The sequence below is a fragment of the Cynoglossus semilaevis genome, chromosome 11 (genome assembly GCF_000523025.1).
Source record: "Cynoglossus semilaevis isolate Cse_v1.0 chromosome 11, Cse_v1.0, whole genome shotgun sequence".
Lineage (NCBI taxonomy): Eukaryota > Metazoa > Chordata > Actinopteri > Pleuronectiformes > Cynoglossidae > Cynoglossus > Cynoglossus semilaevis.
This window is the reverse complement of record NC_024317.1, coordinates 10,679,695-10,692,787: the sequence shown is the minus strand read 5'-3', so window position 1 is coordinate 10,692,787 and position 13,093 is coordinate 10,679,695. Positions and strand designations below refer to the sequence as shown.

General features: G+C 39.6%; 2 protein-coding genes and 1 long non-coding RNA gene across 4 annotated transcripts in view; 1 reads left to right on the top strand and 2 right to left on the bottom strand.

Moving 5' to 3' along the window:
• wnt4 (wingless-type MMTV integration site family, member 4) overlaps nucleotides 1-962 on the top strand; it is an 18,516-nt gene extending 17,554 nt beyond the window's left edge. The window contains 2 exon segments of the mRNA NM_001328256.1: nucleotides 11-153; nucleotides 268-962. Coding sequence (NP_001315185.1) covers nucleotides 11-153; nucleotides 268-738 — 614 coding nt within the window. The 3' untranslated portion in view covers nucleotides 739-962.
• LOC103386273 (contactin-4-like) overlaps nucleotides 1-13,093 on the bottom strand; it is a 695,358-nt gene that overhangs the window by 470,463 nt on the left and 211,802 nt on the right. The gene's annotated exons all lie outside the window — the stretch shown is intronic.
• On the bottom strand, nucleotides 9,577-12,253 carry LOC103386286 (uncharacterized). 2 transcript variants are annotated; one of them, XR_001760711.2, is made up of 7 exons: nucleotides 11,992-12,253; nucleotides 11,637-11,709; nucleotides 11,503-11,530; nucleotides 10,500-10,607; nucleotides 10,356-10,425; nucleotides 10,193-10,280; nucleotides 9,577-10,113 (listed from the first exon to the last, which is right to left on the bottom strand). It is a non-coding gene; the product is annotated as an uncharacterized LOC103386286 (long non-coding RNA). The 2 variants fall into 2 exon arrangements; XR_001760712.2 differs by lacking the exon at nucleotides 10,356-10,425 and having other exon boundaries at nucleotides 10,193-10,295; nucleotides 11,992-12,252.

Here is a 13,093-nt window from a genome sequence, read left to right as displayed (position 1 = left end):
ACGTTGACAGGGTTCCAGTGGTCCGGCTGCAGTGACAACATTGCCTACGGAGTGGCCTTTTCTCAGTCCTTTGTGGACGTTAGGGAGAGGGGTAAAGGTCAGTCTTCCAGCCGAGCTCTCATGAACCTTCACAACAATGAGGCTGGCAGAAAGGTAACGCACACCTCCTATAGCATATAAAATGTACATAGAGATAACTTGATTTATTTATTAGCATCATACTATTTAACTGTGTAGCAGCTAAGCTTTTCTTTGTGTGTCCTGCAGGCCATTCTGTCCCACATGCGGGTGGAGTGCAAGTGTCATGGCGTGTCAGGCTCCTGTGAAGTAAAGACCTGTTGGAAGGCCATGCCACCCTTTAGAAAGGTGGGCAATGTCATCAAGGAGAAGTTTGATGGTGCCACAGAGGTGGAGCAACGCAAGATGGGCTCAACCAAAGTCCTGGTGCCTCGCAACTCTCAGTTTAAGCCTCACACAGATGAAGACCTTGTTTACCTGGACCCCAGTCCAGATTTTTGTGACTATGATCCGCGAACGCCGGGCCTGCTGGGCACGGTGGGCCGCCAGTGCAACAGAACCTCAAAGGCCATTGACGGCTGTGAGCTAATGTGCTGTGGCCGTGGCTTTCAGACACAAGAGGTGGAGGTGGTGGACAGGTGCAGCTGTAAGTTCCACTGGTGCTGCTATGTCAAATGCAAACAGTGCAGGAAAATGGTGGAAATGCACACCTGCCGGTGATGGATGTGGGTGGAGCACTGCTGATGGACAAAGCAATCACCCCATGTTCTATCTCAACATAAAAAACAGAGAAGGCGACAGGGACTTTTGAAGATGCTGCCTCTCCCACTTGAAGCCACCTGGCCCACCCACTACTGGTTGACAGACAGACTGTCTTTTAAAGGGTCGTCCTATACATTCTTAACCACCGTGAGTGGAAATAAATAGTAAATGCATGGGGTTTCTCACAAAGCCACAGATGCTTGTTTCACTTTCTGCCCTTCCCTAACCCCTCATTTTGGTTTGTCATTGATGGTCTATATTATTTTTGTAACTTTTAACTTATTTGTTGAGACTGGTGGGGGAGAAGGGAATCTGGAAGGAGCTAATGAACAAACTGGACCTTTGGGTGGGCAGACGGGTGGAGTGGGTTGGGATTAGGTGATTGGGATGGGGTGAAGTGGAATGTTATTTGCCCTCTGTCCTTGCTGCTGCTGCTGCTTCAGTGACTTACTTGGAGTGCTTGGATATGTGCGAAAGACAGGCGCCAAGTCTGTCAGATGCCAGACCTGGACAACACCAAGGAAACAAGTCACGGACAGACTTTGTCTCCTGAATGAACATGGCCGTGCTGCGCTGAGATTCAGTTGCTGTTAAGTCACTTATTTTGCCCTCTGCAAAGCCCTGATGCTGCTCCACACACACACACATACACACACACACATACACACCAATGCTACAAGTTCAGTCACATTTTTTATTTCAAACATTCACCTTTGACACTAACTTCAAGCTAAAACAATTTAAATAAGTCGTCAATCGAGTATAGGTAGGCATAGGTTTGTTATTCCATTTAGGGTAAAGGACGAGGGCTCTGTGCCAATCATGTTTGAGCTATGGTACATATTTAATATTAAAAATCCCCACAGTGCATTGCCAAACAAAAATGTCACAAAATGTGTATGTAATGAAACACAATGACCATCAAGTTCCTATTCACTCACATTTTTTTACTGTGTGAAGCTGAGGCCTGTTTAGTTGAACACAACCCTGATGTTTTTGCAGGAATTGAAAGACACACAAAGATCTTCTGTGTCTTTCTCTTATTTTAGTTTAACATTTTTCCCCTTCACTTTGAAACATTAATATTGTATCTTTCTTCTAAACTTTTCGCTGCATGAAACACATTTGCATAGCACTGCAGCACACTGAACTAACGAGCAGGTGTTCCAGAAACTCCAGGATTGAAATCAGATTCTTCCTATGACGCTGACGGTAATAGTGATTGTAATGTACAGGCAAAGGCCACTGTCAGAGAAGGGAATAAAACACAAATCAGACAGAGGCAGCTAAAACACAGCTCGCTAACAAGCATTTTCACACCTTATTAGTATATAAGATCTACTGTAATTAGTTGTACAGGTCTAAGCTGTGCTAGCAAACCTGAAAAAAAGTTTCAGCTTATTTTAGAAGTAACTTTATGTAAACAAAAGTCTTCAGAAACACAAGCCACTTTCTGCTCAAAGTGACAGAATCTGAGCATTAGCCAGGTGTGTTGCTAAGCGCCGGACTCATACAGATAAGTTGAAAACATAAAACACTTTTAAAGCCTCGTTTTGACAGATTTCACTTGGCATTAGCCCCAGATACCAGATGAAATTCTTGATTAAAAAAAGAGTTGAACTGGTTGTTAAAAATAAATATCTCTTTCCTATTAAAGACTTGGAACTGGCAGTGGAGACCACACGGTCTTCAGGAAAACGTTTACTGACACTATAACCTCAGGGAGAGTTGTCTCTTCCTTGTCATAGACCTCAAAAATCAAGCTACTTTCAAACTTATATAACGTATATTAAAAAACCATGCATTTTGTATAATTGATTTTGCAAATAATTAGATGTTTTCATCATCGAATTATTCCTGATTGGCTAAAAAACACTTTTTTGGCCTCGATTCAGGGGCTTAACTTTCCTTCTGAAAAAAAAGACAAAAAGATGCACTGAGTTAGGCTGGAGTGTTCATCAAATGCTCATCATATATTTGCAAATAGTATGCAACATTAACTGGTCTAAAAACTCACTTGTGTAACATTTTAGTGTAAAATGTTGTAATAAAGCTATTGTAATGTGCAAAAACTTGCATGAAACCTTATGGGATGCACTGTATATATATAACGATGATGTCATGTGAAAATCAAAAGTTAATTCATGTATTTAAATTTCCCCCAGACAGCAAAGCTATGGCAGTTTGTTTATCTGGAACTATAATATGACAAAAACAGAAGAGAGGATGGAGAAAAAGGCCTTCACAGTTAGCCTAAAAACTAAAGATTAGCTTTCAATTACTGAGCAAATGTAGAGGTACAAAGCCACCTTTTAGGCCTTAGCTTCTTCCTGGTATAATGACCCCCCCCCCAAAAAAAAAAACATCTAAAGCTGCAGGTTTAGCTGTTAAACACAAAAACACAACCGAACACACACACAAACACACACTTGTTCACAGAGCTATACGAGGGTTGCAGAGCATGTTGGCCATGCATGACAACTGAAGCACTTTCTCTCCAAGCGCACATAGAACCCTCGCCAGCAAAAAAAACAGACACACACACATACACACACACACACACACATGCCACTGTCAGGACTGTCTTGTTGGCTCATGAAGCCAAGCTTTCCTATAATAACTATTGAGCTACGATTATAGAGACATACTGTAGATCTGTAAAGAATTATACACTGAAGAAGAATATACTGCCTATGAATGTACGATAAAATGGAATATATGCTGTGTCAAACATGTCTGTTGTCTATTCATTACTACACAACAACACAACATAAATTGTGTGAGCAAGCGTGTCTTGATCAAGGATTAACATACTATTGTATAAATTAGTTCCTTTCTTATAATCATCCATTCATCCAGAAGTTCTTTGAATTGTTTGTGCTCCTAATCTCAGGGAACATGAACTGTGTTGGATCACACATCCTTTTACTTAATTATGAAGGTAGTAGGCATCACCACATCTACCATACTGTAGCTCACAGTATCAATTATATCAAAAGGGCTTTCACCACTCTTCTTCTTTGGGTTTTATGCGAGTTGCGTTAGTGCCATCATCTGTGCCTATTTTCCACTGATAAACGGGGTATTAAGAGAGTGCCCTTTTGTTTGAAAAACAAAGATAAAACAGACAATATAAAGTAAAGAGGTGGAAACCTTACTCCTAAACTATTACCTGTAGCAAGTAATACTTTCTGTAATCATGGAATACTATTTTAACCATTACACACTAATAACAATTCAGTACTTTATTATATAATTTTAATTTACGCACCAATCTTTAGTTGTTACAGGCAGCCCTGGTGAACACATAATTCAACCTGGTCTCTTTTGTAAAAACAGACACCTTTCATATACAGTATGAAGTATCAAAAATGTTACGTGGAACGTCACTCACAACACACACACACACACACAAAGCTAAGGTCCATAACGAAAGAAAGAACACATGGTGTAAAGGGACTGTAAGTAGGAAAGTCAAGACACACACACACACACACACACACACAGGGTACTGTGGCCACATAATAATGTAGCAAGAAGACACAGGAAATGACCAATTTTATTAAAACTTTGTACATCTGTCAGCAGAACGCTGTGTGTGTCTGTGTCTTGACTTTCCAACTTACGGTTCCTTTGCGTCATGCATTCGCTCTCTCCTTTAGGGCAACATTGTTTGGCAACATTTTTTCTGTATGTGGTTCTCTCTTTCTTACAATCTTTCCCTGCACGCAGGCACACACATGCAAGTACGCACGCTCACACAGACACACACATTGCATGTTGCTAATTGATGAAAATAAAGAGTTGTTTATGTTTCAAAAGCATTATGTAAACTGTTTATAACTCTACAAGTTAGACAAGTCTTAGACAAGTGGCATGGACTCCCTTAAATCCTTTTTGTCTACTTATGTAATCACAGACAGGTTCCATGATGTTGAGATTCAGGTTCCTGGGTGTCTATAGATTCTCTAGCTCAACCATCACTTCCAGGAATGTCTGTTCTCCTTTAGCCCTAAAGAGTTTTAGTCCAGATTTAAGTATTTAATAACACTTACTTTCTGCGTAATAAATGTAAGGCCAATCCTATGCACCCCTGACGGTATTTCCCCATTATTATTATTAAGAAACTGACCCTACACGGTTAGACAGAAACACTCTCCAGAAACCGTCAAGCAGGCTGGACTGAGCGACCAACTTCCCACTGTATGTTCAAGAAAACTGGAAAACTACAGATCCAGCCCACAGTATGTCATTTCAGATCTTCCTGCAAAAAAAAAAAAAAAAAAAAAGAATAGATGACCTCCAACGACCTGCAGTTTAGGTTTTCTTTATTGATTCGTCCCTTGTTTTTACGCTTTACTCAATTTTAACTTATGCAAACATTTACTAAATTCAATTACTTCATCTCCTTGTGTCAGTAAAAACAAAAACAAAAAGGATTGAGAAAAGCAGACCTAAGAAGAAATGTCTTGCTATTTTTTTAGGAAGATTAGGGTTGTTTTTGGTTTTCTTTGTACCTTATTTGAACAAAGGCACTTTACTCATGAACCCACACCTGATGTTTTTAACCAGTTTAAACCAAGCCTTTTTACAAAAAAAGAAAAAAAAATCTTTGCATCACTTGTGTGTGTGTGTGTGTGTGTGTGTGTTTGCGAAGGGTTAACAGTGCAGGTTGGTTTGATCTTAATGCCACTCGCTCAGCTCAGAGCCCATGTGAAGGCTGGCTTTAGCCCAGGGCCAGGCCCTCCCAGGCCTTGCTCAAACTCCTAGATCCCTTCAGCATACTTCTCATATTAAAAGAAAACAAGTTACACAAATGAGACAGATGGTTCTTGTTTGTGATGACAGTTGCAATTCTTTCTGTTGTGAGTCCCCCGTCTCCTTTTTTCTTCTTCTTACCTTGAGTAAAGATTAACCTAAAACATTCCTCCATATCGCTATCTATTTATTGGTCTGTCCCTCTGTCTAGTTATCTTTCGCAGCAAAAAAAAAAAGTTGGTTTCCTTCTTTTAGATTAGTAAATAAAGTTGTGTGTCATCCACATAACAATAGATGCTGATATTATCTATTTTAACAATAATATCTTAAGTCTACCACTAGTCTTGTTGTGGTAAATTTTTAAATAAGAGACAGTCATCCCCTGCACACTGTGATCAACAATCAGAGGAGCCAGTTCAGTATCGATCTAGTTAACGGTATCTATCAACCTATCATTACCCACAAGTGATAAATAAATTCATTCAATAATTCAGTAGCTATTTAATCTATTTTTTTAAAATCTTATTTTTTTTGCATAATTTTATAGAAAGTATTACTTGCTTCTTTCAGTAAGTGTAGGTTAGCATATCTCCATTATTGTCCTTATCAATAAGCGCCCCACAATACTATTTCCATCTTCCCAGAACACTTTCATAAATCAGAATCTAGAAACTAAATTCCACATTTCGTCCTCCCACCTTAACCAACTTTTCATGTTTTAAAACATTTTAAAGGTATCGAAGACTACTATGTCTTGAGCTATAGATACAATTAACATTTAAAAGCTGCATCACATGATCAGACAAGAATGGTTATGAAAGATACTTGATACTTGAGGGACATTCAAGAGGAGTAAAAGTAAAACATACACACAGTCACACACAGATGGTCTATCAGGATGTTGATGGGGGCTTCACCCACCAGAGCTTCATCACTTGATGCTGGTATTTACGACCAGTAAGAACCTTCTCAGTCACTCTTTCTCTGTAACAATGAAGTATCTGTCATCAAGAGGATTTCAGCTGACAGTGTGGGGAGGGTTGACAGAGGCTGACTGGGTATGTTACATGTATCTTTTAGCGCATAGCATCCATCCATGTCAAAATAATCTTGATACTGGTCGAAGTTAACATAAAAGGTACTGTATGTCAGCAGTTCCCAAATCTTTTTTGACTGCCCACTCCCCACACCTTTGGGGGAAACAATTCAACAAGTTTTCTTATAAAGAGAGCATGTGTAACCATGGTCAAATGACTAGAACACACGTGACAGAATAACTGAAATGTAACATGTTTCAAAATAATACAACACAAAAATCCCACTCCAACATCACATTTTCATCTTATGCACCCCCTACTGGTAGCTCTCACACCACCAGGCTTAAAGTGTCATATTTTCCATAACTGAGAATGAAAAGCCATCTATCTTTTTAAGTATTACAGTAAACGTACAAGTTACATTAAATTTTGAAATTGTAATCAGATAAAGTGGAAACAGTGGCGTACCTCTACAGTGGAGACATAGACCACTGTCTTGCAAAAGTAAAAGTTTACCTATGCTTGACTAGCACAATGTGTCTAGATGGGTCTTGTTTTCTTATGATTGGTTAAGGCTTGGATTAACTATGGACACTAAAGTATCGCGATAAGGGACCTTGGGGTTCTTGGAAAGGGGGGAAGCTGAAATCGTTGTTAGGGAATGAAGAAGAGGATCATCATCAACACAACTCTTCAATGAGCTTGGAGTATGTTCATGTCACTGAAAAACATTCTCTTGTTATAATTTACAACATGGCTGAGTTAAAAATAAAGTTGGCTTCTACTCCTACCTGCTGCACAGCATTAAGCCCAGGCTGAGCAGGACCATTCCTGCACCTCCGCACCACAGCCAACATCTACATGACAAACCACACTGTGTTGGCACGGGGCTGTACAGCAAAGGCTGTCAGAGGTTGAGTACCTGGCAAGGCTGTAGCTGACTGTGTGTCCAATAGCTTTAGTCCACAGTGATTCACTCACAGACACACAAAGACTGCAGCTGTAAATTGCAGAAAAATCTAAATATTGATTTAGTCTAGAGCTCTCGTAAAGCGCCGAAAACTTCAGCATCACTTTTATCACTTGACCAGTTAATCAGTGCAGGTCATCATTTACAGTAATTGTTGTCTAAAAGTAACTGCAGGAGACACTCTACCATCACCGCTGCTGAGTCATTAAAACCAGACTGGAGTTCCACTGGTGTGCAAATATTTTTAGCCCCTTACGCAAAAATTGGACCAAGGGGGAGGGGGGCTAATTAAATATAATTCAGTGTAGTCTTTACAATTCTACTATATTTGCATTCACGTTTAGCATTAGGACATTAATGCTAGGCTAAAAAATGTGAAGATTTCCCCACCACCAACCTATCACAGCAACTTCCCTCAAATGCCCTCATAAACCCCAGTAAATTCTTGAAGGTTCCCTGAGTTTCCAGAGTCTGTCAGCACCTCCTTGTGTTAAAGAGACACCGACAGCCATTAATTATCACACAGGCTGAACGAAAGGCATTCCATGGTGATGAAATATTAGTATAACCCCCTCCCCAAAGGAAACACAGATTTCCCTGAGCCCTGAACTGACTCTCTGCAGGTGAGGGCTTGGCACACACGTGAAAACAGAAATGACACCTGGCCTCCACTGGTTTTTATCTTTTTTTGACAAATGAATCTCAATGTTTTGTCCTCTCAAGTTGTCCAGTCACTGCTGAGCCTGGGTGATCACCATTTACAAAACACACAGGCAGGTGTAGGGGTTAGAACCACAAGGGCAGACTGTATGGTATAAGAAATGGAGGTACACATATGTAGAGGAGTAATTGTTGCATCAAGTCCTGCTCCACTGGTTTGGAGGTTATGTGATGTCTTTAATAACTAAGCACTACGTTTTTGCAGGGTTTGTACTGTTAATAAATACATTTTTCTGACTACCCTTCAGTCTCAAACACATTTTAGCCTGAGGAGTGCAGCAAATATTAGGATGCATTGAATGCTGACTGCTAGACAATCCAGTAGACCAGTGTCTCTGAATCTTAAGATGCTACTAAATCTACGTTCCAAGTTTCCCATTGGTGTTCTTAAGATCAAGTCACACTTTAACGCTATTAGCATTGGTCTTTCAGTTTTTATTTAATTTCTATACTAATATTTTCTTAACATTTCAGCAGTATATGGTAGGTTAAATTAAGCTGAGAATTAATTTGTTCTCCAACTTCTGAGTAGTATAGCTGTTGCCTTGCACAGAGCAGAAAGTCCTGGGTTTGATTCTCAGAGGAACTCGTCTCCCCAATTGCACTTACAATGGCACTCTCCATTGTGGGGTAGGTCATCCTACGATGTGGAATGTAGGATGACCTGGGACAAGAGACAATTATATTTTGACAGGATTTACCCCGAAAACGTTGTTTGAATGTTCAAACGGCAAAAATAAAGGTTAATTGAAACTGTTTCAGTTGACTGGCACTATGATGTTTGGGTCAATAGCACTCCCTAGCGGCCAAAAACTACAAAGACGTGCAGGGCAGGTCAGGGCTGTAAGCATGAACAGAATGTGTTTTGGTCAACAGTGGATGCCATTCAATCCCCAGGGTCGCCACCTTTTCAGGGTCACCACGGCTAATAAGCGAATTTTAACTGCTGTCATGCATGTTGTAACGCTAATACAGTTTGTCGCAAATAAAACCCAACATTTACAATTTAAGTTTAAACTTTTTATGCATACTTATTGCTTCAGCAATTTTTCTGGATTAGGATAAAAGCTTGATTTGAGTACTTTAAGTACACTATTTTAACTTTCAAATTAACAGATGGCATTTACAAACTTGGCAGTTGTTTTTCCATTTCTGTTTCTATTAGCACAACACACCTTGACAACTTCCAATTCAAACCCATAAATGTTAACAGAGCATGACTGAAGACCGAAACAACCAGATTTAAACCTAAATGAAAAAGTGAGCTTAAAAAAAAAAATTGTGGAAAAAGGTGTGACAATTTAAAGAGACTAGGTCTGAGGAAAGTTTTAATGGAGAAAAGCTTTTATTTTGACTTGAACATCAGTAGAAAAACTTCATTATGGGAACATTTTTTAAAACAAACAAGGCACCCATTAACTGCATCACCATGGTTCTCATGTATAGTCCTGGAAGAGGCCAAAAGGTCACTGACCAAATAACTACAAACACTTGATTATAAATCATAGCTTCATTCACATTGACTGGTTGGTAGAGTTTTTAGAGAATAATGCAGATGGATCCATGCTACAGTTCTCAGTAAGAATTCAAGACTGGATTTTTAAGCACCAAGAACAAGTGTTAGGACAGTAGTGTTAGTAGTGTGAAGAAAATCCAGCTCAAACGCTGACTGATTGTCTGATCAAGTCTGTAGTTTAACTTGTCAGTGACCAAATCTTAGAACATTCATGAAATGTCATGCTGATTTGTTAATGATCAACGTTGAGGGAGAAAAGGGAGAGAGAAAAAAAACTGAGCAGATTCCCATCTCCTCAGCTGTGGTGGGTCCGAGTTCTTTGGGGGCAGAACCTAAACATGAATGAGTCCAGTAAGTATGCTACTTAACAAAATGACCAAAACAGGAAATATACTGTAATTCAGGACAAACCTTAAGACAGCCAGTAAGAAGAAGGCAGGTCTGGATGATGTCAGTTGCAATTCTGACTTGTACAGACCAGGGTGGTGCTTCTCCAAGTCTAATGGATCCAAGACTGGAGTTAGAAAAATATAGAAGCAGAGACATACTATAAATATACCAGAGAAGGACAGACCTGGACACCATCCACATTAGTTGTTCTGCTTGACAAGGTCTAGTTCAACATCTGCCAACAGACAGGAATCCTAGACACACAGGTCAGATCAGTCAGTCAATGAGTAGATTAAAGTGAATACATTTCTCAATATGAAGTACAAACCTGAAGACATCCTGTGGCTGAGAAGCTCTTCTTACAACTAAGGAGTTGATCCACCGGGGTCAGCTCCACTCCACAGTCTATGACACCAGATTTCCACAGCTTGTACAGCTTTTACACAGTTAACAAGATTAAACGTCATTAAATTAAACAGCCCTAAATTGACAAAAAGTTATATACATATAAAGGTGGTCACACTGAAGGTCATGTAAACATTTTAGACCAGAGGTAGATATTATGTACAAACACCAAAGACAGTGATCACGTTATTATACATTGACAGTAAAATTACATGTATAGATTGAAAACTACAAAGTACATTTATATAAATTCATAAAGTTACAATTAAGCAAATTGACATGACTTTTGGACATCCATGTTGATCAATGACGCTGGAATTGAGGTAGTCGCTGTGGACAGCAAACAGCTGGAAAATGATGGCAACGTCCAAAATTGTTGAGAAGGACCTCAGAAGAGACGTCAGACTTCTGGGAAATTACCACAACGTCCAAAATTGTGGAGTAGGACCGCAAACGGAACATCAGAATTGTCGGAAAATGCCCGCAACGTCCAAAATTGTGGAGTAGGACCGCAAACGGAACATCAGAATTGTCGGAAAATGGCCGCAACGTCCGAAATTGTGGAGTAAGACCGCAAAGGGGACGTCAGCCTTCTGTTAAGAGACCACAACGTCGAAAATTGTGGAGTAGGACCGCAAACGCGAAATGGGAATTGTCGAAAATGTCCGCAACGTCCAAAATTGTGGCTGAGTTTAGAGGCCGTTTGTACTACTACATTTAACACATTCAAACACACATGCAACCCGAGGCACGGCGGCCTCTAGCAGCCAGCTAGGGCACAGCAGTGACCACATAGAGGACAACGACACAGTGGGTAGGAAGAAGATAACGGCACAGCAGCCACATAGAGGACAGTGGTACAGCTGCCTGGTAGCAGACAGTGGTGACTAAGAATTTAAAAAAAAAAAAAACATGACGCTCCCTACCATGTTGAAGATCTTCATGATGACCAATCTGAAAAATAAATCCAAGACAGAGTCATGTTAACTACTGAAGTTCTAGTGTGTGCACAACTTTTGTCAAATAGTCACCCTCTCATTAAATAGAGTTTGACTCTCACCTTGTCTTTCAGTTTCAGGAGTCTCCTTTGACTCAGGTGCATTACTCCTGGTCTGTGTTCCCAGAAACCCCATCTGTTCAAACATTGTTGAATACAAGTTTAATATAATGTAGACGTCTTATTAACATCCTATAGAAGATACTGAAGCTGTACTTAAAACACTAAAATGGGATTCAAAGCAGAAACAGTCTAAAAACCACACTTCGACGGTTTTTAGTTTTTAATTAGTTTCAGCAGGCAAATACGTTTTAAAACAAGTTTTCTTCCACTTCAACTGAAGTCAAATATATTTTGGTCAAATTATGGTCAAATCGCTAAAAGCAAAAAAACAAACAAACAACCAAAACACACTTACTTCTCGCCATCTCCGCTTTACGTCCGCCTAGCTCGAGCCACAAATTAGGAATAACTTCAAACACCTGAGGCTTTTAAAGCAAGAGGCGGACTTTTTCAGCGTCTGACGTCACGTGCCACGTGCGTTTGATGGTTTTCTACATGGCCTGTCACTCGCTAAGCTGTGTTACTGCCATTTTAGCATGCATCTTGGACAGCCGAAAACGGCAACTCCACTCCGACAGACTTCAGAGTGAAGTTAACGGCTGTCAGGATAGAAGAGCAACTGACTGTACAAACACACACACATACGTATATATTATACTATATAATCATTATATTCTGGTTAGAAAATATTCTATTATATATTTATCTATATGTATATCTATCATTAATCTGTCAGAGAGATGATAGACTGGTCACACATTATGCAAATGTATTTAATGTGTGTTATTGAAAAGGGCACTATCTTAGTTGAGAGAACAAAGGGTCAGGTGCTACAGCACCACCCCGTGTCTATCTGTGGACATCACTGACTGCTATATATGTATATTTTAATATTGATCCCATCCATCCATCCATTTTCATCTGCTTATTCATTATTATCCATTACCCAAATCACACTGCCCCGTACCAACCCCCTGAACCTACCTGTCCACTGAAAGGTACCAACCGCCCTAACCGGGATTCGATCTTGCCCAGGAGGTGAACCCAGGGATTGCACACCAATGACAAAGACATGACACAAACATAATGACTGGGCAAAAGCGCCACAATATTAAGCCCTTAAATCCCTAAAATAACTTAAAGGAAATGGGACAATTGGATGTTATTGTTATTATTTTATTTCCATTGTATTAAAATATAATATTTTTATCCAAATCCAAACATTTTTATAGCCCCTGCTAGTAATTTTTTTATATTTTGTAAACATTTTCTCTTAAAACAGCTCTGGCATCTTGCTCTTTTTAAAATCAAGATAAAACTGAGATTTGGTTTTATGGTCATCAGTTAAATGTATGTTGTAATGTAAAGGAGGTTATTTGTAGAATATCACTTCAAATGGTGGCCTCACAAAAATATATTTTGGCCTCTGAAACACAAGACTTTAGTTCATTGTTTGT